The sequence below is a fragment of the Dermochelys coriacea genome, chromosome 12, assembly GCF_009764565.3.
Source record: "Dermochelys coriacea isolate rDerCor1 chromosome 12, rDerCor1.pri.v4, whole genome shotgun sequence".
NCBI lineage: Eukaryota > Metazoa > Chordata > Testudines > Dermochelyidae > Dermochelys > Dermochelys coriacea.
The window spans coordinates 5,631,985-5,659,024 of NC_050079.1; the positions used below are offsets into that span (position 1 = coordinate 5,631,985).

Below are 27,040 nucleotides of genomic sequence, written 5' to 3' on the forward strand. Positions count from 1 at the left end.
CAAATTTCTACTGTAATTGTTACTAAATATACATCTACAACCCCCCCCCCCAAGAGTAACCTCAAGACTGCAAATCTCAGGAGCTGCGCACCTGAAAGTAATTAAAAGAACCCAAAATGTATTTATTTCATTTAATTTGCCTTTTTGTTTCTGAGCCTGTAGGCGACACATTTCAGAGTAGCAGCCGTGTTAGTCTGTATTCGCAAAAAGAAAAGGAGGACTTGTGGCACCTTAGAGACTAACAAATTTATTAGAGCATAAGCTTTCGTGAGCTACAGCTCACTTCATCGGATGCATGGCGACACAAGCTTTCATGCTTCTGCTGTTACCTCCCTCGAGGAATCCTATAATACCGTGTTGGACTTCCAGTAACATGATTCCCTTTCTTCCCCTCCCCCCTGTAATTTATTAAAAATCTTTATTTCTGTAAGTAATCCCCATCCTGCCACCACTGAAGTGTACACTTTACTCTGTTACTTTGTTGCATACATAAACAACTGATTTTTCTACAGAATTGCTCATACTTTTAAATGCATATTTTAATTTCATAGCCTTTGATGGAGGCTACATATTTTATGATACATTTCAGTGATCTTCTTCTCACAAGTTGACTATGTATTGGCAAAATCAAAGGGTTGAAAACTTGTTCAACATGTGTAACACTGACAATGGCGGGGGTGCAGTGTCTATATAGGGAACAATGGTAAATGTTCTGCCTCATAGATTGTGTTTAAAAGGTATCCATAAGTATTTTGTCTACCATTTACGATGCTTTGCACTATTTTTGGTGTTTGTTTACTATAGAAACTCCATGGCCTAATCTACAATGGACAGAGACAAAGAAACAACAATACCTCCCTTCAAGGTTTTACATACAAGATGCCCGAAGTTTAACGCTGTAGAACGCTTGTCCAAAGTACAAAAATGTGTGTGTGTGTCTACAGTAGCCAACTGCTACAGACTAGAGGCCGAGCAGCTAGGCAGCAGTTCTGCAGAAAAGGATCTAGGGGTTACAGTGGATGAGAAGCTGAATACGAGTCAAGTGTGCCCTTGTTGCCAAGAAGGCTAACAGCATTTTGGGCTGTATAAGTAGGAGCATTAGCAGCAGATCGAGGGATGCGACTATTCCCCTCTATTCTGTATTGGTGAGGCCTCATCTGGAGTACTGTATTCAATTTTGGGCCCCACACTACAAGAAGGATGTGGAAAAACTGGAAAGAGTCCAGCAGAGGGCAACAAAAAGGATTAGGGGGCTGGAGGGAACTGGGATTGTTTAGGCTGCGGAAGAGAAGAATGAGGGGGGATTTGATAGCTGCTTTCAACTACCTGAAAGGGGGTTCCAAAGAGGATGGATCTAGGCTGTTCTCAGTGGTAGCTGATGACAGAACAAGGAGCAATGGTCTCAAGTTACTGTGGGGGAGGTTTAGGTTGGATATTAGGAAAAACTTTTTCACTAGGAGGGTGGTGAAGCACTGGAAAGCGTTACCTAGGGAGGTGGTGGAATCTCCTTCCTTAGAGGTTTTTAAGGTCAGGCTCGACAAAGTCTTGGCTGGGATGATTTAGTTGGGATTGGTCCTGCTTTGAGCAGGGGGTGGCACTAGATACCTTCTGAGGTCCCTTCCAACCCTGATATTCTATGACAGATGAACCGCCATCCACAATTTGACAGAAGATGGGGAAAGGTGAGAGGTAGCAAATTGGGACAGGGCAGCAAGAGAATACCTTGATGTCAGTAACTGCTACCAGTAGCAAACTGTGACACCAGCCCTGGAAACCCACTTCAAGGGAAGCATGGGGGTGGCAGGGAGCATCCCGGGGCAGTCCTAGCACTTAGGCCAAGCCCTGGCTCCCTGTGGGCCTGTCTGTGGCTCAGTCCTCCACCCCTCCCCCACAGGGAAAGACCATGGGGGGGAGGGTGCTTGCCCCAGCCCCCTATGGCAGTGGGACTAGCTCAGGACCCCCTTTTTCATGGCCACCTGTGTGCCAGCTGCTGCCTGCTCCCATTAGCCAGCACTCAGCCCTAGTCAGGGGAAAGGGGAACAGGTTCCCCATGGCCCAGGACCAAGGTCTGCTCTCCGCTCTGAAGGGAGAGTGGATCCATACCCAGTCAGTTACCTGTACATGGCTCTTCAGCACAAAACAGCCAGTGAGCTCTGGCTTCAATTGGTTAAGAGCCAGGAGATGCTAAACCCAGATAAGATGCCTTTAAACTGAATGTTTTCGAGCCCCCGCTCCCACAGCCAGGCACAGAGCAGACTGTACCTCCACACAGGTGTGCGGGGCAGAGCACATGTGCAGGAGATGGCCATGCTGGCCTCTGTCCCTAATGGTTAGAGCTCCAGGAGCGAGCTGGGACACAGGGCCCAGCCCAGCCAAGGATTTCCTCATTTCTTGGTCCGAACGGTGGATATGTCCACACACACAAAACTGACAACTCTAAAATGCTCAGATTAAGCCCAATTATAGACCGGACGCAGCTGGTGAACAGCAGCAGGACCAGGAGCCCCCTGGACATGAGGGCATCGTGTCTCGAGGCATGCAAGCTAGAAAGCCCAGCACCCCGCTAAAGCACCCGGAGGGCGGTTAATGTAGAAACGGCCAACTGGACGACGCTTGGTTGTGCTCAAGGGCTGACAGGAGGCTCTGAAAGTTTCAGTTTATTCACTCCAAGAACACTGTACAAATATTACAGGCAATTTTCTTTTGCTGCAAAAGGTATAAAAAATAATCTTTATATACGAATCCAAGTTCATTTGTTACTGTAAATTCTCACTAAATATCTTTTCCAAACATCATCTAACTGATGGCAAGAGATCAACAGCTTGAAGGAGAGAGCAAGGCCAGGCAGTACAGAGAGAACTCTAGCTATTCACAAAGGCCATGGAGTCTAGGCTAATGCACACGCTGGCCCCCCAGGTTCCAAGCAGTTCCCATGCAAAAGAGGAGAGAGGTTTAGGAACTGATGCATGTGGATCTGGAGGCTTATTGTCTCTCTGGGACCTTCATCTCTCTCTCCAGTGCTAGCTGCTCACTGCTGGCAGCTGAACCAGAAAAAGGAGACACCCTGGCCCCAGCCTGCTCCTCTAGGGTTTCCAATGCTTGTTCCACACGGGATCTCCTGACTCATTCCCTCTCACTGGGCAACAGTCAGGGCCAGCTCTATCCTACAAAGGGACCAGGCGGCTGATGGGAGCAGTCAACCGTTGGGGGGGAGGGGGTGTGGCTGAGAGCTGCTAGAGGATAGCCCGTTTGCTGAGGACAGCGGCACTTCTAGATCCAGCCCCAGTGTTAGCAGCTCTGCAGCCAGCAGAAGCAGGAGAGCAGCTGCAGTCAGATGTTCAAGAAAGGTGCAAAGCTAAGATTTTCTCAAATCCAGAATCAGGGGAGGTAGAGCCTGGCGAACACAGTGCAAACCCAGAGACAGACTGCACCACCTGCAGAAGGGCTTTCTACTCCAACGACCAAAATTCAGAGGCATGCAAGGCGGAGAGCCTCAAATTGCCAAAAGTTACAGGAGACCTTCCATTAACAAGTGATGAGGAAAAGCTGGGCGGAAGGGGGGCAGATGCAGAGAGTGCATCACACCAGGTAGCACCCTGCCACCAGATCAGGAATGGAAGCAAAGTCATAGGGCCACAGGGGAAGAGCCCCTGACATACTGGCAAGCCCGGCCCTGGAGCAGATGCTTGGTCTGCCTCAGAGGGCATTGCTGTCTGTACTTCAGTAAAACAGACCCAACTTGTCATGGCCAAGTGCTACCGAATGGGCCCACCTCCGCCTCCTGCCACACCCACCCAGGCTCAAGTGCAAGGCGGGGAGGACAAATTGATTCCCAGATGTCAGAAAAAATGGCCCCTCAGCACAGCTCCAGGATGGGGAGTGCGAACGGAGCCTCTTCATGCATCAGCACAGAGGTTTAACTAACAATGTCTAATTTGGGGGGGCGGGGGGGGGGCAATGCATGACTCAGCTCAGCTGCCAATTGCTTTTCACTTGTCAAATGAACTAGCTCGAGTCACTGAGGACCAGAGCTCACAGGGCCAATTTTCACAGCCGAGCGTGGCCACCCTACTTGGAGGGGCCGAGGCTGCCGCACACTGACATGCTCAGCTAACTACTTCTGGGCTTGGAGCTGACCATCATCCTAAGACGCTGTCTAGCAGCTGATGCCTAGGAGATGCAAAGTGCCTGTGGAAGTGCAGGAAATCCAAGGCATGCGGATGGGAGGAAGCTCTGAGAGGCACATGGGCAAAGCTTTACGGGGAAGGTTCAAACACTGAGCCTTTCGAAAGAGGCCTAGGATCCAGTGGAGAGACAGATGCAGCGGGGTGAGGTAACTCGAGGACCCCGTGTTGCACACACCAGAAGAGACACGCTACGGGGAGGCTCCCAGTCTGCAAGTCCACGTCTTGGTTCTAGTCCGGCCAAGAGCCCCTCCGACTCTCATCCAGCACTAGCACAAAAGGAATCCAAAGAGTGAAACTTTCCAAAGCCAGCTACAAGACAGTCCGTTCACCAGCCCGACCGCTGCGCCGGGGAGTCAGAGGTTGAGGATAGGCACGTCGAAGAGGTCGCAGACGCCCTCGCTCTCGTCCAGGTTGTAGATGTAGTCGTGGTCTCCAGGGGGAGGGGAGAGGCGGAGCAAGGGAGCAAATACTGTTGAAGAGAAAGCAGGGTCGTACTGTTTACGAGCCTAGGAACATCCCACCTACCACCCCGATTGGAGCCTCCAAGTCCTGTCACAGGGAGACCGCAGCTCACGCATCCCACTCACAGAATCGCAGAATATCAGGGTTGGAAGGGACCTCAGGAGGTCATCTAGTCCAACCCCCTGCTCAAAGCAGGACCAATCCCCAATTTTTGCCCCAGATCCCTAAATAGCCCCCTCAAAGATTGAACTCACAACCCGAGGTTTAGCAGGTCAATGCTCAAACCACTGAGCTATCCCTCCCCCCTTCTCAGAAGAGGAAGCTGAGGGCAGAGTCTGTCCCAATAGTACTTCTGCCTGAGGCGAGGAGGGACAGAGCGGAAGACAGTGTGGGATTGCCCCTGAATGCCCAACATTGTACAAACGACAGCCACCCTCCCTTCCCCCAGCCCCAAAGAGTTCAGAGGCAACAAAACCCAGCAACTCACCTTCGGACGACATCAGCTCTTCCAGCAGTTCAGAGTTCATACATTCTGGAGGGAGACAGCAGGGTGAGGGGCACACTCTGCTTTGCAGTGCCTAGTCTTGCTTTTCCTCAATACCCTTCCCCTCCTCCCTCCCTAAGTTCTTTCCTCCCAGTATCACGGAAGCCAAATCACAGACCTGAACTACAGGTAGCTCTGGAGCAGACAAACAGGAGCTCAGGACTCGAGCCATTAACTCCGTGGCAGAGGGAAACTGGGGTCGTCAGCAGGCATCAAATGAGTCAAAAAAATCCTGCAAGATTCTTGTGCCTGTTCCAGCATGACAAACTGTGGGTTGAGCCTCGTCCCTGCGACAGCGCCCCCAGCTGGCCCAGGTCTGAGCCTCGTCCCTGCGACAACATCCCCAGCTGGCTCGGGTCTGGGACAGTACCAGTAATGCACATTTTCCCCAGCCTGAACATATTGCAAACACTTCTTTAAAAAGAGACTGCAGCAAAAGTGGCTAAAGTTGGCCCACTGAAACTTGGCAAATTCGCAGTCCTCACTGAGGACAGATGACTTTGCTTGCATGTGTAGGGGCAGGGGATTTACTGGGGAGGGAGAGATTAAAAATAAAAACTAAGCAATTTTAAACACACATCTGATCACTGTCTCTCTCTCCATTAACGAAGACAGTCATCAAAACGTGAACAGGTTTGGATTTAAGCTGCGCCCATGTGCACCTAAAAAGAGATTTTACCAACTAGTCCTTAGGACAATCAATACTCCTGGAAAGCCACATCCATGATGTGTTGCTTCCCCGCTCCCCAGAAGATGGTCTGCAAACAGCCGCAGAAACACTGCCCCTCCCCAAGCCGATTCAACATGGTGAAGAGGGAATTGCAAAACCAAAACCATGCAGGATTTTTTCCCTTTTCCATAAAAAAGGGGAAATGAAATAAAAAAATCTGCGTCGTTCAGTCTCCTACAGCACCGGTAACAAGGGCACTACCAAGATCCTGCTTACCTGGTGGGATGTTTGAAAAACAAATGTAAGCTCTGAAGCTACACATATAAAATGAAAAACAGGGTGACTCCTGTACTTCCTCCGCACACCAATGGGCAGGAACTTTAACTGTGCAGCCCTCAGTACCAAACCAGCAGCCAGGCCATGTTACTGTTAGAACGCAGAGAAACGAGGGTCGGAGGGATATTTGCTGCTGGCCCCATCTCTCTGGATCCTGTAGTCACTGTGCAAGTCAAACCCTATGCTTTGACGCTGCACAAACCAGTTTTAAAGAGACTGTTCTACAGATGTCTCACCAGCAGCCTCCCGAGGTCAACTGCATGGGGACTATGAAAACTGCACCTTTCCCCTGCTGCTGCGTTTACCTTCCTTGCAGGATCTGGGACACAGAACAGGGAGTATTTATCTACTGTGGGCACTGGTATGGTGCTCGCTGTGTACCGGCACAGGACACATGCTTGACTATCTGCCAGCATTGGGCTAGGAAGGGCAGGCTGAGGCACTACTGCTGTTTGTCTGGCCCATACGGCACAGCGTGATTTGCCACCTGGTTGCATTTTACCTGCGTCACACGCATGCTCTGGTGGTGGGAGCCCAAAGCACAGAGGGGTGCTTGGACATGTGGATTTAACACAGAGGGTTTTATGGGCCACCGGCAGAGTCTGTCCTGGGAGCTCACAACATGTCACTGAAGCCCACCCGGCAGGCCTAGGAGGATAAGTGGAGCACCTCCCGGGGAGACTGCTCTTGTGCGGTGACCTGCCGAACGGCAGTAGGACACCCTCTATGTGCTGCACTTGGTCGTCATGCCCCACCACTGCAAAGCAGCGGCATGTGCTCAGGCCAGCTGGCATCTTCAGAGCAAGGCTAGGAAGCATCATGCCAGGGGCTCAGGATAGCAGCTCCGGTGAGAAGAACCAGCAATGTGAAGCCCACGTTGCCTACATTAGATTGACTTCCTTCGCGTTCCTCACCCTTGGTACTATTGTTTCAGCTGCATCACTCAACGATATGGGGGATTAGCCAATGGCCCCAGGCTTTTTAACCCAAGCTTGATGCCAACTGGACAGCCTCTGAGCTGAGCGAGCTGAAAGCCACAACCCCCATGCCCAGTCTTCAGCAGCACCAGTACAAGCACTGGGGGGGATTGCAGAGATCAGAGTCTAGTCTAGGCCAGTCCCCAACTCCATAGATTATTTGCATACACTAGCCCTGTGCGCACAACTGAAACAATACCAGCAGGGTCTGTCTTATCACCCTATTCCAGACGCTACAGATCAGATGGAGTCAGGCAGGAGTAGGGTGACCAGATGTCCCATTTTTAAAGGGACAATCCCATTTTCGGGGACTTTTTCTAATAGAGGCGCCTATTCCCCCCCGACCCTGTCTCATTTTTCACAGTTGCTATCTGGTCACCATCTTATGTTAGTAAGGAGGTGCGGGTCGATGGGGAGATTTGGTCCATGCCTGATGCGCTAGCAACAACCAGTTGTTGGCAGCACTGGTCACTAGTATACACAGTGGCAGTCTGAACAGATTAACAGCTGTCATCCCAGAAGCCTCCAGCAGAAGTCGCTCAGCATCTAGTAAGCACAGAGACTGCAGGTGCCAGCAGCACAAACGGCTAGTCATCAGCCTGACAGAACCAGGTCCCTAGAGGAACCTGAAGGGACTCCTGTGCACAGCCTCCTTCTTGTGCCAAGGACCAGCAGAGGAGAGCTGAGAAAGGGAGGGAGGACAGAGCCCTTCTGCCCTGTGCACAGGGTGGGCAGGCAGAGGGCAACAGGGGTAGGGAGGGATCAGTGTACCTCGTGTTGGATCAAACATCTCCGAAAGTTCTTTGGGAAGTTCCAGCACTGCAAAGACAAGGAACCAAACTGGTTGGCATTGTGCCATACAGGGTCTGAAATACAACAGCACATGCCAGCCCCACCTAGGGCCCCCCGTCCTCAGTCCTGCCCCAAATCATCCACACTGTGGCTCAGCACATTTCCAAGTACGCGTTCTCCCAGCACACTGCTTGCCATCCATCCGAGTTCCTTTGCTTGGGCGTGACACATCCAGGCAAACATCAACCCACATCCCTGGAGGAGGATACCACCCCCTGCTCGGAAACAGGGGGTCTGTAGAGGGAGGGTCCCAGACTTGGAGAAAACGAGAGAGAAAGTGACCCATAAGAGCTATTCCCCCTGCCTGCCTGGACAGCTTGCTCCCATACAGTGACAGCACCAGACAACATGGCAAGCTGAACCTAAAGTGGGCACCAGGAGCCCTGCATTCCCTGCAGCTTCATTTACACTAAAAAGCTGAAGGTTTACTACTCTCGGAGCGGTTGTTTCAGGCTGTATGCAGACTCATGAACAGAAAACTGCAGCAGTGACACCTGGGTCATATTTTCAAGGCTCTCTTCACAACCAGGAGGGCAAGACATGTTTTCCTCCCTGATCAGCAGCTCAGATTCGGGAGCACAAGTCTATGTCAAAGGGAGGAGGAGCACACAGAGTTCTGCTCACCTAGTGCTCTGTCCAGCCTGGCCTTCAGCAAACCAAGCAGCTCCCTGGAGACTATTCCACAGCCAGACACTGGACCCATTCCTTATCTCAGTCTCCCCATTCTTCCTTGTTATACTGCTCTCCCCCAATCCTGGCCCTCCTTCCACCCTATTTCCTTGTCTGTCTGATGCTTTTCACAACAGCCACTGGCACTTCAATTAGTCGCCAGGACACACCACAAGACCCAGTCAGCAAGGCCTAAACCTTGCAGAGCTCTCACACCTGTGGCTTGCAGAGCCATCAGGTCACATGGCGCAACCCCAACCCCGGGAATCCCTCCCTTGGTCCCTCTTGAGCTCCTGCAACTCGGCGCTCTGCAAAGCCCTTCCTATCTATGGGCCACTCCGTGAGGCCCCCTGAGCCCCTCGCATTCTTTAACGAATGTGTCTTCAACCCCAGCACAGCAGGGCTGAGCCATCACGCACACCACACAGGTGTGGAAACTGAGGCTGAGTGACTGGCTCAGGGTCACACACGCAGTCTTTACTGTAGCAGGGAACCGAACCCAGACCCCCAGAGTCCCAAGCAAGCACCCTCGCAACTGGCCCCCGCACCCTTTCTGGCCACAGCCTGGACTACCAGAACTACAGGGGCTGAGGACTGGCGATGGCGGGGTCCGTGCAATGGCCTGTCTCTCCTGACCAGCGCCATCAATGGAAGCAGTGGAGACTCTCACCCCTCCTCTCCGCCTGCTTCAGGAACAGCATGGGCCACCTCCCCTGCCACACACCCTCTTCTTTCCTCTTCAAACCCTTCCGGCTCAGCCTGTGGAGTTTCTAAGGGCTGGCGATTCAGCACAGGGCAGCAGGGGAGCTGCGCTCTGGAAACGAGCGTCCGGGCCACTTGTCAGTAAAAAGCCCCCAGCCCTTCTCCACAGAGCCAGGCTGTTTGAGGTGCCTGGCTGTAGTCCAGCTCGGCTCCTCTCAAGTCCCTAGAGGGATAGAGCTCCACTTCCAGCTTACACTGCCGCGCTGTGTGAAACAGCCAGCAGGTCCCATCCTGGGACAGCGAAGCGATGCCCATGGATCTTTCAGGGGATTAGCAAGCTTCTGAGTTAATCTCAGCAGAGCAGTGGGAATACCTTAGATGAATGTCCCTACAGAGAGACTCCGTGTGACTGTAACCCTGAGGAATGGGATGAAATTGAGAGAGAAGAGGGAGGCTAGTTACCAGGAGAACCCTCCCAACAGACTAGGGAACAGTCCTACAAGGGAATGGCTGAAAGCCCCCCTAGATCGAGGCACTCAACTGGACAAACGGACTGTTCGGGAGAACCCTACACCCCTGGCATGTAACAGGAAGGATAGATGGGGTCCAGAAGGGACCTGTTGGTCATAGATCTGCTACCAGCATCAGAACGCAGACAGTAAACGGAATCTCACCAGAGAGCCATCTCCGCCAGCTTTTTCACCCTCACCACCGCCATGCATGCAGCTCCCCTGGATGGGGCAGGGATCTGCCTGCCCCTTCCTTTAGATCCCAGCTTGCAAGGCTTGACTGAGGCCTCTCAGCAGAAAGCAAAGCAGAGGTCAGCCCTGTCTGCCTGCGGCAGAGTCCCCCAGGAGCTCAAGGCCATACTCACTCTCTGTGGGATCTGGCTTGATTGGCTCAAAGGAGGTAGAGGGACTGGGCAGGACGGAGCTGCTGTCTAGCGAGGCAGATGACTGGAGCGGCTGCGTATCTAACACCGCCGGCTGGCTGGTTGGAGTGGCCACTGAGCTGAGAGGGTCGAAGTCGCTGCTGCTTTTGGACTCTGCTGCCGAAACGCTGCATTCTGTTACACACACACACAGGGATTTGGGGTCACATATTCTGGAGTCCCCCTGAAAGCAGCAGCCACAGCCCCCAGCAAATCCAGCCACTTTGAGAGAGGAGCCTGGCCTGCCCCCTCGTTAACAAACCTGGCCTAAATGCAACAGACACTGGCATGTCCACAGACAGAGGGCTTTCTGTCTGGTTCTCACTCCCCCGGACGAGCCTGCATCCCTAGTGCATACAGACTCGCTGTCTCAAATCCTCCTACTGCCCCCAGAGGCTGTCACTGCCCCCAGCACCTGCTGGCATCTTGCTGGCTGAGAGCACTGTTTCCATCACACTCCCAGCCCAGCTGGTAGGGAGATAGAGGGGTCACTGTAGTGAGGGGTCGGCCAGCCTGGTCCCAATTAGCTCAGGAAACAGGAGGTAAGCGCTGGAATTTACTAACTCAGTGCTCAAGTCATTGCACTTCAGCTCCCATATACGCCCGCAGCCCATTGGTCATGGAAGGTGTAGGGCGGAGCAGGGATGATCCAATGGACTAGAGAACAACTCTGGCAGGGGTGGGGGGAAATCCACGTTTAGCTGTATCTGGACATTTGGAAGCATTCCCATATGAACTCCAAAGTGCTTCTAAAAAGCCTCCCCCATTCCTAGCTGGTATCGTCCCACTCGCCCGGCCACCATCCCACTCCTTGTTCACCTGGGCTCGTTGTTTTCTGTGCAGCCGGGCTGTGGTCCTGAGTGCTGGTCGATGTTGGCGTGGACAGGTGCGTACTGCTGGGGACAGATGCCTCCTGGAAGTGGGCAACAGGCGACCTCTGTGGTTTAGCAGGCACGACGGGCTGGCACTGAATGAGGTCTTCAGGGGGAGGGACAGGGAGCACCACAGGGGGGGAGCTCAAAGCATCTTTGTTTACGAGGAGGACATCAATTGGACCACTCGTGCTTTTCAGATGGATCTGATATTTCTTCTGTCCATTCAGGCCCTGAGGAAATCAGGAAGCAAAGTACCCAGATACAATTAACAGCAGTCCTCAAAACAGGACTTAAGCTTCCTGGGCCAAGGTCCACGCTCTGAAATGGCTCAGCATGCTACAGGAGCTCCTCCCTCCCTTAGACAGCTGCTCCCTCTCCTCCCACAGCTACCCTTACTCCAGCACACTCAGAATGATCCTCCTTACCCCACTAGCACAGCAAGCAAGCAATGCCCATATCCTTCCAATAACTCCAGCCAACCCAGGACACCTCCATCCCAGCCTGATCAACCCCCCCCCCCAAACACTGCACCCACCTCCGGAATGGGAACCTCCAACCGAGTGCCTGATGGGGCTCGAATTGCTAGGAGGGTGTCTCCTGTGAAAACAAACTGGTCAGCGCTCCAAGGGATGCCTTTGGCTGCTGGGCCCAGCATGGGCTGTCTTTCGATCAGCCCCTCCTGGGAGAACTCCTGTGCACTCCCACCAACCAGGGCTGGGCCACCTGCCTTACTGGGGAATCAGCATCCATCCTTCACAATGCACCACTGGCCCAACACATGGCCCCGCGGAAACTCTTTTGCTGGCTCACTCTTGTGTTGAGTGCTAGGACTCTGGTAGCAAGAAAGGAGGGTTTGAGTGTCTCCTGAGGAAAAGGGAGCTGGGGCAAGGATAGAGACCTGCTGCATGGAGTGACCCCAGAAACAGACAAGTTCAGCTCAAAATTTATGTTATTGTATAGTTATTGAAGTTAGTAAGAAAGGGATACCAAAAAAGGAGCAGTCGGGGCCCATACCCAGCGTGTGCTGAGCTGGGAATGCCACCACCTTGCAGAATCTTAGACATTTAACATCTTTCTTTCCAAAGATGTGCACCTAGTCATATGACTGAAAAATTGGCTTTGTGGAATATCATGCAGCCAGTAAGCAGGAAATTCCCAACATTCCTGCTGCTCCAGTAGTGCTAATTTAGCTACACTGCACACCTTCAATAGGTTCTGGCTGGCACCAACACCACGTGAGTTTACATTTAACATGGAAAACAAGACTAGAAGTCTCATACCTGTGCAGCACAGCCTCTGTGTGCCTGACATTTCAGCCTTTACATGGCACAAATTCATTTTTTGCCTTTAACTTCACGTGGTTTATTAATAAAAATAGGTAAAAGGGAGGAAAATCCCAAAAGTCACAAAAAAGGAAGAACAGTGTTCTTTGATCGCAGCCTGGTAATTAATGGCTGTCCTTGTAAATTCCCTGGCCCAAAGCAACTTGGCTTACAAAAGTTATTGACAAATCTTGTGGGGTTTGTAAAAGTAGGGAATCTTCAGCAATTTATCCGTACCAAATACATCTTTAAAACAGATTAAAATATGGACAGAAGAGTCCTAAAGTACATGCTTAAATTCCAAACTTTCAATGTTACTACAACTATTGAAACGTGTTTCATATTTGCCTTGATCTTTAAATCTCAAGAAACAAGCCAAGTCTGATGTTTGTGTCTTCATCTTTTTCGAGTTTTGAGTGAACGCTTTAAGATAGCGACATAAGGTAAATCGGTATTTTTTCCACTTAGTCTAAGAAACAGAGCAACCTATTTTCATTCCGTTTTTCAAAATAAATTCACATTTGGGATAGGGCCAAACATGGGAAATTTCAGCCCACAAGGTATTTACTGAGGAAAGGGGGCAAGGTGGAATGGAAGTTGGAATTCAGCCTGAAGTACAAGGCTGTGATACAAGAGATCCAGCAAAGCAGCTTTCCAAAGATCACCAGGAGTGGAGAGTCAGGTATCCTACCTAAGATACGTTTTCTGGCTACATAGAGATCAGCTTCACCCCCTGGAGGCCAGCTGGGATCACCCTGTAATACCATGAGGAGACTGGCTGAGATGTCCATTTTAAAACAGCTGGGTAATTCAGATCCGCTCCCAAAAAGACAATCAGTGACCGTGAGTCCAGCTGCAAGGCCTTCACATTTGAGTGAGGTTTGGCTTCAGATGTAAATCTGCTCTGAAAAGCAGGAGTGACAAGCAACCTCTGAACTCTTTTAGACTTGGGCTTTTGCACCTGAATTGCTTCCCATGCATAATGGCTACCACACATTTGTCTACTTCTGTCCCATCAGATCCTCCCATCGATTACAAGGTATTTGGTGCCATGCATTTTCCTGGTGCTTTATACAATCCCTGTCCCAAGGAGTCAGAGATCAGACATGGCACGGCAGGAAAGCCAAGGGTTGCTGTGCACAAGTTACCGGAAGGAATACAAGAGAAGATTTCTGGAAGGAGGTGGCTCTAGAGGAGAGAGAAAGATCTTGGTGAGTACATAGAGAAACTGTTGCAAGCCCAGGAAGCAACATGAGGTCAGGCAGAGAGTCAAGAGAGGAAGAGGACAACGGAAGGTGCACTAAGGAAAGAGGACTGGGAGGAGTGCTGAAAGAAATAGGAGCAAACAGTCAGGGGGAGGCGAAATCATGCAAGGCCTTGGATATCTACCAGGGCCTTTAAAACAAAGGCATTTATTTGTACAAATGAGGCAAAGAAAAAGGAATGCTGGCTCTTCTCAGTCATATGCAAAGGCCTCCAGCTGGCAAACAGCACATCTCAGCCCTGGGGAGGATTCTGCTACAGCTTCCCTTGGAAGGGATGACCTGTCAAGGAAAGCTGAAATCCTGCAATTAAAAACTTCCCCATAGGATAACATGGCCCCAAATACAAAGGGACAGAACAGACAGCCCCCTACTACAAGTGTGCTCTAGGGAATTCTAGGGAACCCCTTGCACAGAACAGTCCCATTCCCAGATAGGACTCCTCTGACTGCAATGATACAGCTTGAATTTAGTGGCAGCTGATCCCTAGGATTGTGGGAGATGATGCAGGACTGTCTCTTCATGGAGGATACAGACAGCACATCTTGGGGACCAGCTAGGATCTACTGTCATCTCCCTGCTGGGAAATGGGGGAGCACAGCTGGGACAGCCAGGTAGGTCTGCTGCCTCAGGCCATGGGAGATCAGTCAAGGACCCGGCACCATCTCCTCACCTGTGAAGCACTTGCAGATATCTTCGTGCGTCACATAGGCTAACGTTCTTGTGGTTAAGGAGAAAAGGTGCAGCTTCCTGTGGGGACAAGGTGTAGGATCTCCTTCCTGCATGCAGACAATGGAATTCCTAGAAGAAACTAAATGCCCGCACCAGAGCCTCTGAAGTGGTCTGGAGGGGAGGTCTACCTGCAGCAGGGTAGCACTCAGAGAGGAAACCTGCCAGAGCAGCTACATGCCTGAGAATGTAGCACCGATGACTCAAAAAGAGGCATTTCTGTCCCGAGTCTGTACTGAAGTGATGCCTTAACATGGTGCTAGGAGACACCACAGGGCCAGAAGGGGTCTTTTGGGTGAAAAGATCTGTAAACATCCCAACACACCTTCCCCAAAGGTGGAGCAGTCCCCAGTGGTCCTGGGGAAATTCCAACCCAGCTGACTACACCTGCCTCCCCAAACATTCCCTGCAGCGGCACATGGATAGTTTGCTTTACTTGCTGTTGTATACTGCTGGGTCATGTTACAGCATGCTGTTAATCAGCTGCTCTGTGCTACCCCAGACATGGATGCATTCAGGGCTGGCTATTATTATTAATTATTCGTATGAGCATACTCCCAGGAGCCCATTGTGCTAGGTGCTGTGCAAGTAATATTTGTGCAATGCTTTGTGGGATTTGATGAAAAAGGTGCTATAGAAATGTAAGCTTATTAGTACTGGAGGGAGAGGTCCTTTCAGGCCCAGCCAGCCCGCAGCCAGCCCGGGGGCAGGAGAGAGAGCAGTAGGAACTGAACCAGGAGCTGGGGGTGCTGAAAGGATATCTGCTGTTCTGTACGTCTTCTGTGACGTTTTTGATGCTCTGCTGGACCCACATCTTCTGCTGCTCCAGCTCCTGTTCACGCTGCTCCAGGTCCTCTATCTCTGCCTTCAGCTCAATGAGTTTGTGGGCTATCTCGCGGGTGTTACAGCCTGGGCCCACACCTCTGTGCAGAGAGAGAGAGAGAGAGAGAGAGAGAGAGAGAGGAATGAGTGGCCCAGCCCCATTAAGGGAGAAAATAAAATTTGCAGAGGGCACTGACTGCACTGCCTTGGAAAGAGGAGGCACTCCCAGCCCTCTCCTGACACAGAGGTTGGAGCCCAGCTCTTCCACACCTCACCAGCTCCCAACAGTGAAAAACTCATTCTTCAGCACCACAGCTAGAACCCCTAGCTCCCCTCACCTTCTCCCATAGTACACCAGGGTCAGAGGCCCCAGATCTCCCATCTCCCCACAAAGCCTCCTTCCAGTATAAGAGGGTCAAAGCCTACTCTTGGATTGGGGGCAGAATCTTTCCTCTCTCAACACCAGGGTAAGGGTTGGAGGCATCTGTTCTGGTCAAAGCCCCTGCAAATTCCCCACAGCCGCTACTGGCAGGGCTTAGCTAGGGGAGTGCTAGCATAAACCAGCTGGCAGACACTGCGCTCAGAATGCCAACTGAAGCTTGAAGACACGGTTCTGTTACCTCTGCCACCATTCCCGCTGCAGGTGGAGCTGCAGCAGCGGTAGCAAGGGTGGGAAATTTCAGAGGGGGAAAACATGGGGAGTGGATTGAGGGCAAGGCCTCAAAGTGAGAGGAGCATTGAGAGGGAAGCCTTCTCCCAGAATCCTCCCACACTGCTCAGAGTATCTCAGTCACTCACTTCCACTGGATACTGTTCTTGGATTTCTTCTCGATCAGCCCAATGCCCTCCAGAACATTTGTGATGTCGTAGATTCGCCGTTTCTGCCGCACTGCCAAGGTATCCGCTGCCTGGGGATTAGAGATGGACAGCTGACTCCAGAAATTCCCAATTCCACTGTGTCCCCCATGGACACAGACATTACATAACCCCAATTAAAGATCAGACCCCTCTGCTTCCAATAGCATCTCCTTTGTGTCCCCCCACTTCTCAAATTACAGATCAGACTCTGTTCCCAGGGACATCAAAACTATCTGACCCACAGTTACTGGCTATATCTGCCCCACAATCCAACTGCTCATCCAACTAACACCCCATCAATCACAGACCAAACCCAGCCACCTCCTTTGGATTGTGTGTGGATTGCTCATCTCCATTACAAGACCACGTTGGGAATGAGGGGAATACACGTTACATCCATCTGGTGCTAGATGTTCTAGAGAAGCTTTGTGGGGTGACCTGCAAACTGGATGCATGCTCCCTTGACTGATCAAATCCAGAGGGTAAGAAGGAATGGAATGGGGAGGTGTAGGGGGAGAGAGAAGAAACTGGGTCTACTAAAGGCAACAGTTCTGCACGGTCAGGGAGATGGGCTGGATAGTCCCACAGGCCTTTTCCACCTGACTTCCATGCCGCTGGGTGGAAAGTGTCACCACCTCCCTCAGGTGAGCTGCCAGCATCTCTCAAATGGGCATTGCTCAGCCCATGGACAAAAAGCCACCCCCCTGGCCCTCAAAATTTCAGTCCCTGGCTCTATTCTTTTTTTAGGCAGATTAGGGAGGCTGTGATGAGGCAGCTCTTGTGCTACCCAAAGTTCTCCGATTTCCTTGACTCTCTTGGATGTAGGGCCCAGTGTCCACACAAGAAGGTTCCCCTGGTGGACCTGTCCTTCAGTTGGCAGGAACTGCTGCACATTAACACACAATGAGTCCCTTGACACCTGTTGAGGAAATCTACTCCAGCTCCCATCCCACATAAGCGGGTATTACATCGGTGCTGGGCCATTGTGGACGCATCACGTCTGTATTAACAAACCCAGTGCCACACTGCACAGGATATTGCAGAACAGACATGTCTGGCTACCTTTCTACACAGTAGTGCTCCAGAAGCCACTCATCTGTTCCAATGATGCTGACAAACATGAGTCCCATTTGCCAACCATTTCTGGAGCAAACACACACCACTTTTCTTACAGAATATAAACATCTTTGGTCACCTCCTGCATATGCCTGAAGCCAGACAGAGGTCAACAGTGTGAACATATACAGCTGGTGTGATATATATGGGTGTAACTCCACTGATGCACGTTGCACTGGTGGAACTTTCATGTGTAGACAAGACCAAGGTTAGGCACTGGGTATGACATGGAGACTGTGTTGCTTACCCCGAGCAAAGATATCCAAAGGACAAGGATAAAGCGCCTATGCCAATTCGCTACCCATAAACTACCTTCAATACCACAAAGTACAAGGCACAGATGACTCCTCTGCAGGCCACAGCAGAGGTAGATATGGCTATTTGCCTAGCTCTGTTTTCCCTCCCAGGACAGAAAGGCAGTAATGAGTAATTGCTGATCTGTCTCAAGGGCTCCCTGATGGAGGTACCACAGAATTCTGGGGAGAGAGTGACAGCCTTTGGGCTGTATTTGATGACAGGAAACAGAAGTCAGGTCACTTTGCATCACTGATTCATTGGACCCAGACTGTACAGGCACTTGGACTTCCCACTATCTGCCCATGAGTGAAGCCTCGGTGAGAGCAAGATCCAAATACGACAGAAGGATAAAGCAGCAGAGAGGATCTGTTGGCACTGTTCCATTTTGTGCTGGGTGGCATGGTGGCCTGTGCTATACAGGGCTCAGACGAAATGATCTAGTAGTCCTTTCCGGCCTTAAATTCTATGCAATATTCACTGGGCCACAGAAAGAGAATGACTCTATAGCCCAGTGGTTCAGGCATTCACCTCAGTCCTAACCACCATGTTTTGGCTATGCTGAGGTCCCTCTCTCGGACCAGAGAGCCCATTCCAGTTCTGAAAAACCTGCCTGAAAAGTTTCCTCAAAACGGACAGGTTCTGTGAAAAGTTTTGCTTTTGACAAATCAGCATTTTCCAGAATAAACAAAACCAAACCCACATCTGATCAAAGCTTGGGAGGAGATCTGCTGCATCCTAGCCACATCTGGATGCAAAAGTGCTTCCTTCTATCGGCACTCAGCCAGGGGGCCACAGCCCTTCCCAGATCTATTAAGCCTCCTGTTTTCAGTCATCCCACCCTGGGCTCCCAAGTGGATGCCTACATCCATGCCTGCTGCCTAGAGCAGCAACTGCAGTGCTGCAGATCCCAGGGAGAGTCATCCAGTGCCTAGAGTGCCTCTACCCAGAGAGAGACCCAGTTCTGAAGAGTGAGCATTCCACTGCCTTAGTTCTCTGGACAGTGACACTACTGGGCGCTTCTCCCCATGGCCACCTCCTGAGGTAAATGATGTCACCTCTACTGACCTGGGTGGTGTCGGTAGCCTCTCCTAGGTGCCAACAATTCTGGGAGGCAGATGCCCACTCCAAATGTCACTTCAGCACCCTAATCCTCCCCCCCCCCCACATACACACACACACACACACCAACATGATAAGCAGCAGCTCCCAGGGGTAGAGGATGCTCAGGAGGCTGTGAAGGCAGGCTGCAGCCAAGCACCATTGAAGGACATTCAGCTTAACCCCCTCCAATCTGCCCCTCACAGCCCCAATCACCTGCCCCGTTCTACCTCCCCTCTCCAGGCCCCATCCTGAGCTTCCGTTTATCCAAAGCAACTTTTTTCATATTGATTCTCCCTCTCTGCCCCCTGAAATTGTATATGTTGAAAAGGCTGCTCATCAGGGTGCTGTGAGATGCATGTTAGTGATCTAGGATATGGTGGGGTGAGATAGCTTTGGGGACAGACTGTGCAGTGCGCTTCTGTGATGCATAAACATGCAGCTTGGTGTCATTGATGTGAGAAAATGCATGTTCATCTCATCACTTACATGCAATCTCCGGAGCTTCAGCCAGAAATGGTCTGATTTCCTCTCTGCTCCTCACCTCCCCAAGCATCCAGGCCTTTATCACCTCCAGGCTGGAGGAGGCAGAGTGCTCTACCAGGGGCTAGCCCTGAAGATCATTTGGAAACTTCAGCTAGTGGAGAACTGCATCCCCACTTGCTTAGCAGTGCTTTCCCTGAGCCCTGCAGATTGCACTGGTTTCCTGTCAGGTCCCAGATACAACGCAAGGGGTGGATTTTGGTCTATGTATCCCTTTCAGGTTGGGGTCCAGCTTAATTTAGTGCTGTTTCTCTCTGCGTTGCAACCTGAGACAAGCTGCTGTGCTAGGGCTGGCAGGTCCTGGATTTGATCCAGGATATTACGCTCTGGTGATGACTCTCAGTGAGATTTTCAAGGTCAGGCTTGACAAAGCCCTGGCTGGGATGGTTTAGTTGGGGATTGGTCCTGCTTTGAGCGGGGGGTTGGACTAGATACCTCCTGAGGTCCCTTCCAACCCTGGTATTCTATGAACCTTCACTCTGGAAATTGCTTCCCTGTAGGTGCAACACAGACCAGGTGTGTTGGCCTTCAGGGCACATGAGAAGAGTTTTCCTGGGGCAGGATTTTGGCTCTTTTGGAAGGATGGGGACAACTCCTTTCACATTGCATCACAATGCATTTAGGATAGGGAAACAAATATATTTATAACACTTACTCCCTAGAAATATGGCAGATACTGAGGGCTCTACACAGGCCCTGCACCCAGCCCCATGGCACTAATCACTACATCCCCCAATGCACATCCTTCCAGTCCTAGCACCCAAGGACACCAAACAGGGGAGACACAGGGCACATCTCAGCCTGGCCTCACAACAGCTTGGGCCCTACGCAGCCTTCACTTGGCACCCAAAGTAACCACTTCACACCCTATAGATACCCCCCCCCGGAGGGCCCCCCTCCGTGCTCTCCCCCTCCCCCCCCCCGGAGGGCCCCCCTCCGTGCTCTCCCCCTCCCCCCCCCCGGAGGGCCCCCCTCCGTGCTCCCCCTTCCCCCCCCCCCGGAGGGCCCCCCTCCGTGCTCCCCCTTCCCCCCCCCCGGAGGGCCCCCCTCCGTGCTCTCCCTCCCCCCCCCCCGGAGGGCCCCCCTCCGTGCTCTCCCTCCCCCCCCCGGAGGGCCCCCCTCCGTGCTCTCCCTCCCCCCCCCGGAGGGCCCCCCTCCGTGCTCTCCCCCTGCTCTGACCCCCCCGCCGGGCCGCACCAGCTTGAGGTCCAACACGCCGTCTTTGGCCTCCTGCAGCAGCGACACGAACTTGGTGGTGAGCAGCCCCAGGCTCTTCTCGTGCCGGCTCGGGGCCCCCGGGGGCTGCGGCCCAGCCTCCGCCATCTGCCTGCCCGCGCCGGCTCCTCCGGTCCGCCCGGCCGCTTCCGCTTCCGCCCGCGGGGCACGACGGGAGCCCTGCGGAAAAGCCCCGTCGCGGGGGCGGGGCCTGGCCCGTTGCCATGGCGAGCCCCTCGCGGCTGGGCCGGGCCTCGTCCTGCGCGGGGCCGGCGAGAGCGAAGCCTCGCGGGAGTCTCCTGCCGCCCGTGCGGAGCCCGCGGGGGGACGGGTCGGCCCCGCCCCCGCCCCCGCCCCCGCCTGCCCCGCCCCCGGCCCCGGCCCCGCCCCGCGGCTCTCGGCCGTTCCGCCCCCTCAGGAGGCTGATTGTCCCCCGCACCCGCGCTTCACCCCCTCAGAGCCGCCCCTCGCCGTGTCCGGGGGCCACCCCCGAGGCGCCGCGCCTGGAACCCCGCTGCCCCGCCCCCCCCCGGCGAAAACCCGCCCTTCCCCGCTGCCCAGGCCCCCCCCGGCGAAAACCGCCCTTCCCAGCTGCCCCTGCCCCCCCTGGCGAAAACCCGCCCTTCCCCGCTGCCCCTGCCCCCCCCTGGCGAAAACCCGCCCTTCCCCGCTGCCCCAGGCCTCCCCCCCGGCGAAAACCCGCCCTTCCCCGCTGCCCAGGCCCCCCCCGGCGAAAACCGCCCTTCCCAGCTGCCCCTGCCCCCCCCTGGCGAAAACCCGCCCTTCCCCGCTGCCCCTGCCCCCCCCTGGCGAAAACCCGCCCTTCCCCGCTGCCCCAGGCCTCCCCCCCGGCGAAAACCCGCCCTTCCCCGCTGCCCCAGGCCTCCCCCCGGCGAAAACCCGCCCTTCCCCAATGCCCCTGCCCCCCCCGGCGAAAACCCGCCCTTCCCCGCTGCCCCGGCCCCCCCCTGGCGAAAACCCGCCCTTCCCAGCTGCCCCTGCCCCCCCCTGGCGAAAACCCGCCCTTCCCCGCTGCCCCGGCCCCCCCCTGGCGAAAACCCGCCCTTCCCCGCTGGCCCAGGCCCCCCCCGGCGAAAACCCGCCCTTCCCAGCTGCCCCGGCCCCCCCCGGCGAAAACCCGCCCTTCCCCGCTGCCCCGGCCCCCCCCCCGGCGAAAACCCGCCCTTCCCAGCTGCCCCAGGCCCCCCCCTGGCGAAAACCCGCCCTTCCCCGCTGCCCCGGCCCCCCCCCAGCGAAAACCCGCCCTTCCCAGCTGCCCCTGCCCCCCCCCGGCGAAAACCCGCCCTTCCCAGCTGCCCCTGCCCCCCCCCCGGCGAAAACCTGCCCTTCCCAGCTGCCCCCCCCTGCCGAAAACCCGCCCTTCCCCGCTGCCCCGGCCCCCCCCGGCGAAAACCCGCCCTTCCCCAATGCCCCTGCCCCCCCCTGGCGAAAACCCGCCCTTCCCCGCTGCTCCGGCCCCCCCAAGCGAAAACCCACCCTTCCCCGCTGCCCCGGCCCCCCCCTGGCGAAAACCCGCCCTTCCCAGCTGCCCCTGCCCCCCCCTGGCGAAAACCCGCCCTTCCCCGCTGCCCCGGCCCCCCCTGGCGAAAACCCGCCCTTCCCCGCTGGCCCAGGCCCCCCCCTGGCGAAAACCCGCCCTTCCCCGCTGCCCCAGGCCCCCCCCGGCGAAAACCCACCCTTCCCCGCTGCCCCAGGCCCCCCCCCGGCGAAAACCCGCCCTTCCCCGCTGCCCCGGCCCCCCCCTGGCGAAAACCCGCCCTTCCCCGCTGCCCCGGCCCCCCCCTGGCGAAAACCCGCCCTTCCCCGCTGGCCCAGGCCCCCCCCTGGCGAAAACCCGCCCTTCCCCGCTGCCCCAGGCCCCCCCCCCGGCGAAAACCCACCCTTCCCCGCTGCCCCAGGCCCCCCCCCGGCGAAAACCCGCCCTTCCCCGCTGCCCCAGGCCTTACTTGAGCCCTGGCACCAGGGGCCTCTCACTGTGGTCTGCGGACTACGAGCGGGGCCTGTGCATGTTTCTCGGGTGCCCGCGTCTGTTACTGGGAATTCCTTGCTCAGCTTTCCCAGCCTTGCTGCCTCTAGCTTAGTCTGGCTGCTGTTAAGGCCGGTGAGAGTGCTGGTGTAGACAGGGCTCCAGGGATTGCTGGCACTTCTGTCTGATTAATTCAGGGAAGTCCTGTGGCCTGTGCTATGCAGGAAATCAAACAAGATGATCACAATGGTCCCTTTGGGCCTTGGAATCTCTGAATTACTTCAATCACCGTGTCATCTTACCTTGCTCAGAGCAGGCCTACATGATTTCGGGTATGTCTACACTATAAGAACTACCACTGCAGTGCTGCAGCTTTGCCACTGTAGTGTAGACACTTGCTCCAGTGACAGAAGGGAGGTGGTAGCTAGGTTTATGGCCTAGCAATATCTATACTGGGGGCTTAACTGCATCTCTTGGGGGGTGAATGTTCCACATCCCTGAGCAATGTTGCTAGGTCAATTTACGTTTTAGATATAAAGAACAGGAGGACTTGTGGCACCTTAGAGACTAACAAATTTATTAGAGCATAAGCTTTTGTGGGCTACAGCCCACTTCATCGGATGCATAGAATGGAACATATAGTAAGAAGATGTATATAATACACACACATACAGAGAAGGTGGAAGTTGCCATACAAACTGTAAGAGGCTAATTAATTAAGATGAGCTATTATCAGCAGGAGAAAAAAAACTTGTAGTGATAAGATGGCCCATTTAGACAGTTGACAAGAAGTTGTGAGGATACTTAACATGGGGAAATAGATTCAATATGTGTAATGACCCAACCACTCCCAGTCTCTGTTCAAACCCAAGTTAACGATATCTAGTTTGCATATTAATTCAAATTCAGCAGTTTCTCGCTGGAGTCTGTTTTTGAAGCTTTTCTGTTGCAAAATTGCCACCCTTAAGTCTTTTACTAAATGGCCAGAGAGGTTGAAGTGTTTTCCTACTGGTTTTTGAATGTTATGATTCTTGATATCAAATCCGTGTCCATTTATTCTTTTGCGTAGAGACTGTCCAGTTTGACCAATGTACATGGCAGAGGGGCATCGCTGGCACATGATGGCATATATCACATTGGTAGATGTGCAGGTGAACAAGCCCCTGATGGCGTGGCTAATGTGATTAGGCCCTATGATGGTGTCCCCTGAATAGATATGTGGACACAGTTGGCAACGGGCTTTGTTGCAAGGATAGGTTCCTGGGTTAGTGGTTCTGTGTCCGATGAAGTGAGCTGTAGCTCCCAAAAGCTTATGCTCAAATAAATTTGTTAGTCTCTAAGGTGTCACAAGTACTCCTGTTCTTTTTGCGAATACAGACTAACACGGATGCTACTCTGAAACCTGTCAATATGGAGGTGATGTGTCACACATCACCTCCATATTGGTGCATATAACAAAATTCATGTGGTGGGGTTTGGGCCGAGGAGTTCAGAGTAGGGGAGGGGGCTCAGGGATGGGGCAGAGGGTTAGGGTGTGGGGGGGGAGGGGGAAGGGCTCTGGGGTGGGGCTGGGGATGAGGAGTTGGGGAGCGGGCTGCCCCAGGGCTACAGCAGGGAGAGAGGACTCCCGCCAGCTCTCTCTTCCCGCAGCTGCACCTGGACTGGGGGGGAGAGGCGCCTTTCCCCACCGCAGCAGGTCCGGGCTTGGGCTGGGTTGGGTGAGGCCGCAAGAGAGGCGCCTCTCCCCCAGCCATGGCAGGTCCAGGGGTGTGTTGAGGCCACAAGAGGGGTGCCTCTCCCCCAGTCGAGGCAGATCCGGGGCTGGGGGAGAGGCATCTCCCCCCATTGCAGTCCTGAGTGCCTGCGTGGCGCTTAATAGGCTGCTGCATGGCCACCCGGACGCCCAGCTTAGAGGGAATTTAGGAGTGAACTCCTTGGGGGAGAATTGTATGCCTCCTGCTCTGTTTTACCCATTTCTGCCATATATTTCGTATTATGGCAATCTCAGATGATGACCCAGTACATGTTGTTCGATTTAAGAACACTTTCACTGCAAATTTGACAAAGTGCAAAGAAGATACCAATGTGTAATTTCTAAAGATAGCTACAGCACTCGACCCAAGGTTTGAGAATCAGAAGTGCTTTCCAAAATTTGAGAGGGGTGAGGTGTGGAGCATGCTTTCAGAAGTCTTAAAAGAGCAACACTCAGATGCGGAAACTACAGAACCCAAACCACCAAGAAAGAAAATCAACCTTCTGCTGGTGGCATCTGACTAATGATGAAAATGAAAATGCATCAGTCCACGCTGCTTTGGATTGTTACCGAGCAGAACCCATCATCAGCATGGATGCATGTCCTCTGGAATGGTGGTTGAAGCATGATACATGAATCTTTAGAGCATCTGGAATGTATATATCTTGCAACACTGGTACAACAGTGCCATGCAAACACCTGTTCTTACTTTCAGGTGACATTGTAAACAAGCAGGCAGCATTATCTCCTGAAAATGTAAACAAACAAATTGTTTGTCTGAGCGATAGGCTGAACAAGAAGTAGGACTGAGTGGACTGGAAGGCTCTAAAGTTTTACATTAGTTTATTTTTGAATGCAGGTTTTTTTAATACATAATTCTACATGTGTAAGTTCAACTTTCATGATAAAGAGATTTCACTACAGTACTTGTATTAGGTGAATTGAAAAATACTATTTCTTTTTTTTTTTACAGTGCAAATATTTGTAATCAAAATAAATATAAAGTGAGCTCTGTACATTTTGTATTCTGTGTTGTATTTTAAATCAATATATTTGAAAAAGAAGAAAACATTCAAAAATATTTAAATAAATGGTATTCTATTATTGTTTAACAGTGCAATTAATTGCGTGGTTAATATTTTTAATCGCTTGACAGCCCTAAAAAAATTATTTAACACTTTTGTAAATTATGCCTCTGTCTTATACAAGCTGAGGAAGAATTCACAAATACAAACAGATCTCATGGCATTTTTGAAATAAAATAAATAAATTGGAATCAATGGAGCTTTTCTGATATACACCAACTGAAGATCTAGCCCATTATTTGGAAATATAATTTTCGTTGTTTTCCCAGCACAGCCCTGGTACATGATTCTTTTCACTAATCATTATATACCTAGAGGCAAAGTGCTTTGGTTTTCCAGGCCATCTTCCATCAGATGTGATCTCACAGCCCTGTTAAGCCCTGTGATGCTTCCCATGCTAGGCAGAGTAGTTTGTGAGTATTGCAGTTGATCAGCACATTACCACCTAATAACTTTCATCTGTATTCATTATAAACACAACACACTCCTTAGACCATTTCCAGGGCCAGTCTCCCCAGAATAACTGGTAAGACCTACTTAAAAGGCTTTCCAAAAAGTAATTTATTGGACCTAAAAACTATCGAAGTTCTGAGATTTTTTTCAGGTGCCTGAACCAGAGTGGAATCCTGTCGCCATTTGGGTGCATAAGCATCTAGGGTGTGTTTCAGATATTCAATATTTGGTTGTAAAGATGTACCCTTAGCCTGCTTCCCTCAGACCCTATGCTCTGTTCTAGACAACTAAGCACAGCTGCCAGCATGAGCAGGTGTTTCACCACAGTATTGTTATGATCAAGCTGGTATCAAGCAAAACAACCTTCATGGTTGGTAGCATGCACTTGTTTCAATAAGCTTGGTTTGTTAAATGCTTACCAGTGACTTAGTCTGTCACAGGTTGAATCAGAGCACTGAGGCAGAAGTGATACCTGTACACCTCTTCAGTGCGTATTTATAACCAAGTCCCTTCAGAATCCAGCTCTGGCCCCAGTCACTGGTAAGCATTTGACAAACCAAGTTTATTGAAACAAGTGCATGCTACCAAGATCACAAATAAGTCTTCCCCATGGATCTGGGGTAGTTTTTGTCATCTCTGTACTGGTTTTTGTGACCTCACAGCCATATTCAGATTGACAACTTTGGGTTGGGATTAGGGCTGATGATTTCCACCTTGGATATTTCATGTTTGGTCTCATGTTAGCTCTTGGTCCTGGAGCACATCTGGCACCTGGCAAAGTTTTGGAAGTACAAGCGAGCTCCAGGGTGTGATTTATTCTGATAAAAGTTTCCTTTATGAAGCAAATGCTTTCGCTTTATACAGCTTTATGGCTAGCTAGACTCTTCGTTTTTATTGTTTTTTCCAAGGGCAAATCCAGCTTGTGCACATGAAAAATACTGGATCCATTTTGTACATCTCCTTGGATGAAGTTGTGTCCAGTGAGATTAGCTGATTCCCTTTGGCCAAAATTCCTAAAGAGCACAAAACATAAAAATACAGAAAGCCCGGAGTTAAGTTTTCTTTCAGAAACTTTAGAAATCATTTCCCCTTTCATACATACTATTTTAAGGATTACACTCACATAAATACAAAGGAGAAATCAAATTTCAAATACCTTAAACTGTGATTAAAAACCAGTAAAATACAAAACCTATTGTAGCACCTATAAAAAGGATTAGAAACCTGCTAACTGATAGACCTCAGACTTGAATTGTTCAAGGGAATCCTCACGAACTGTGTGTGTTTTTAGAACC

At 52.2% G+C, this 27,040-nt stretch overlaps 1 protein-coding gene and 1 long non-coding RNA gene across 3 annotated transcripts; one reads left to right on the forward strand and one right to left on the reverse strand.

Moving 5' to 3' along the window:
- Positions 1 to 2,642: 2,642 nt before the first annotated feature.
- Positions 2,643 to 20,682, reverse strand: E2F4 (E2F transcription factor 4). 2 transcript variants are annotated; one of them, XM_038368378.2, is made up of 10 exons: positions 20,450 to 20,667; positions 16,139 to 16,248; positions 15,280 to 15,441; positions 14,463 to 14,506; positions 11,741 to 11,802; positions 11,150 to 11,435; positions 10,274 to 10,465; positions 7,948 to 7,995; positions 5,137 to 5,181; positions 2,643 to 4,656 (listed from the first exon to the last, which is right to left on the reverse strand). In XM_038368378.2, exons 1-10 carry the CDS (start codon positions 20,573 to 20,575, stop codon positions 4,541 to 4,543), a joined length of 1,191 nt encoding a protein of 396 aa, XP_038224306.1. In that variant the 5' UTR covers positions 20,576 to 20,667; the 3' UTR covers positions 2,643 to 4,540. The 2 variants fall into 2 exon arrangements, with proteins under 2 accessions (XP_038224306.1, XP_043350799.1); XM_043494864.1 differs by lacking the exon at positions 2,643 to 4,656 and adding an exon at positions 4,701 to 4,987 and having other exon boundaries at positions 5,025 to 5,181; positions 20,450 to 20,682.
- Positions 20,683 to 22,470: 1,788 nt separating this feature from the next.
- Positions 22,471 to 26,864, forward strand: LOC122456258. The gene is made up of 2 exons (XR_006275048.1): positions 22,471 to 22,786; positions 26,654 to 26,864. It is a non-coding gene; the product is annotated as an uncharacterized LOC122456258 (long non-coding RNA).
- The last annotated feature ends 176 nt before the right edge of the window (positions 26,865 to 27,040 follow it).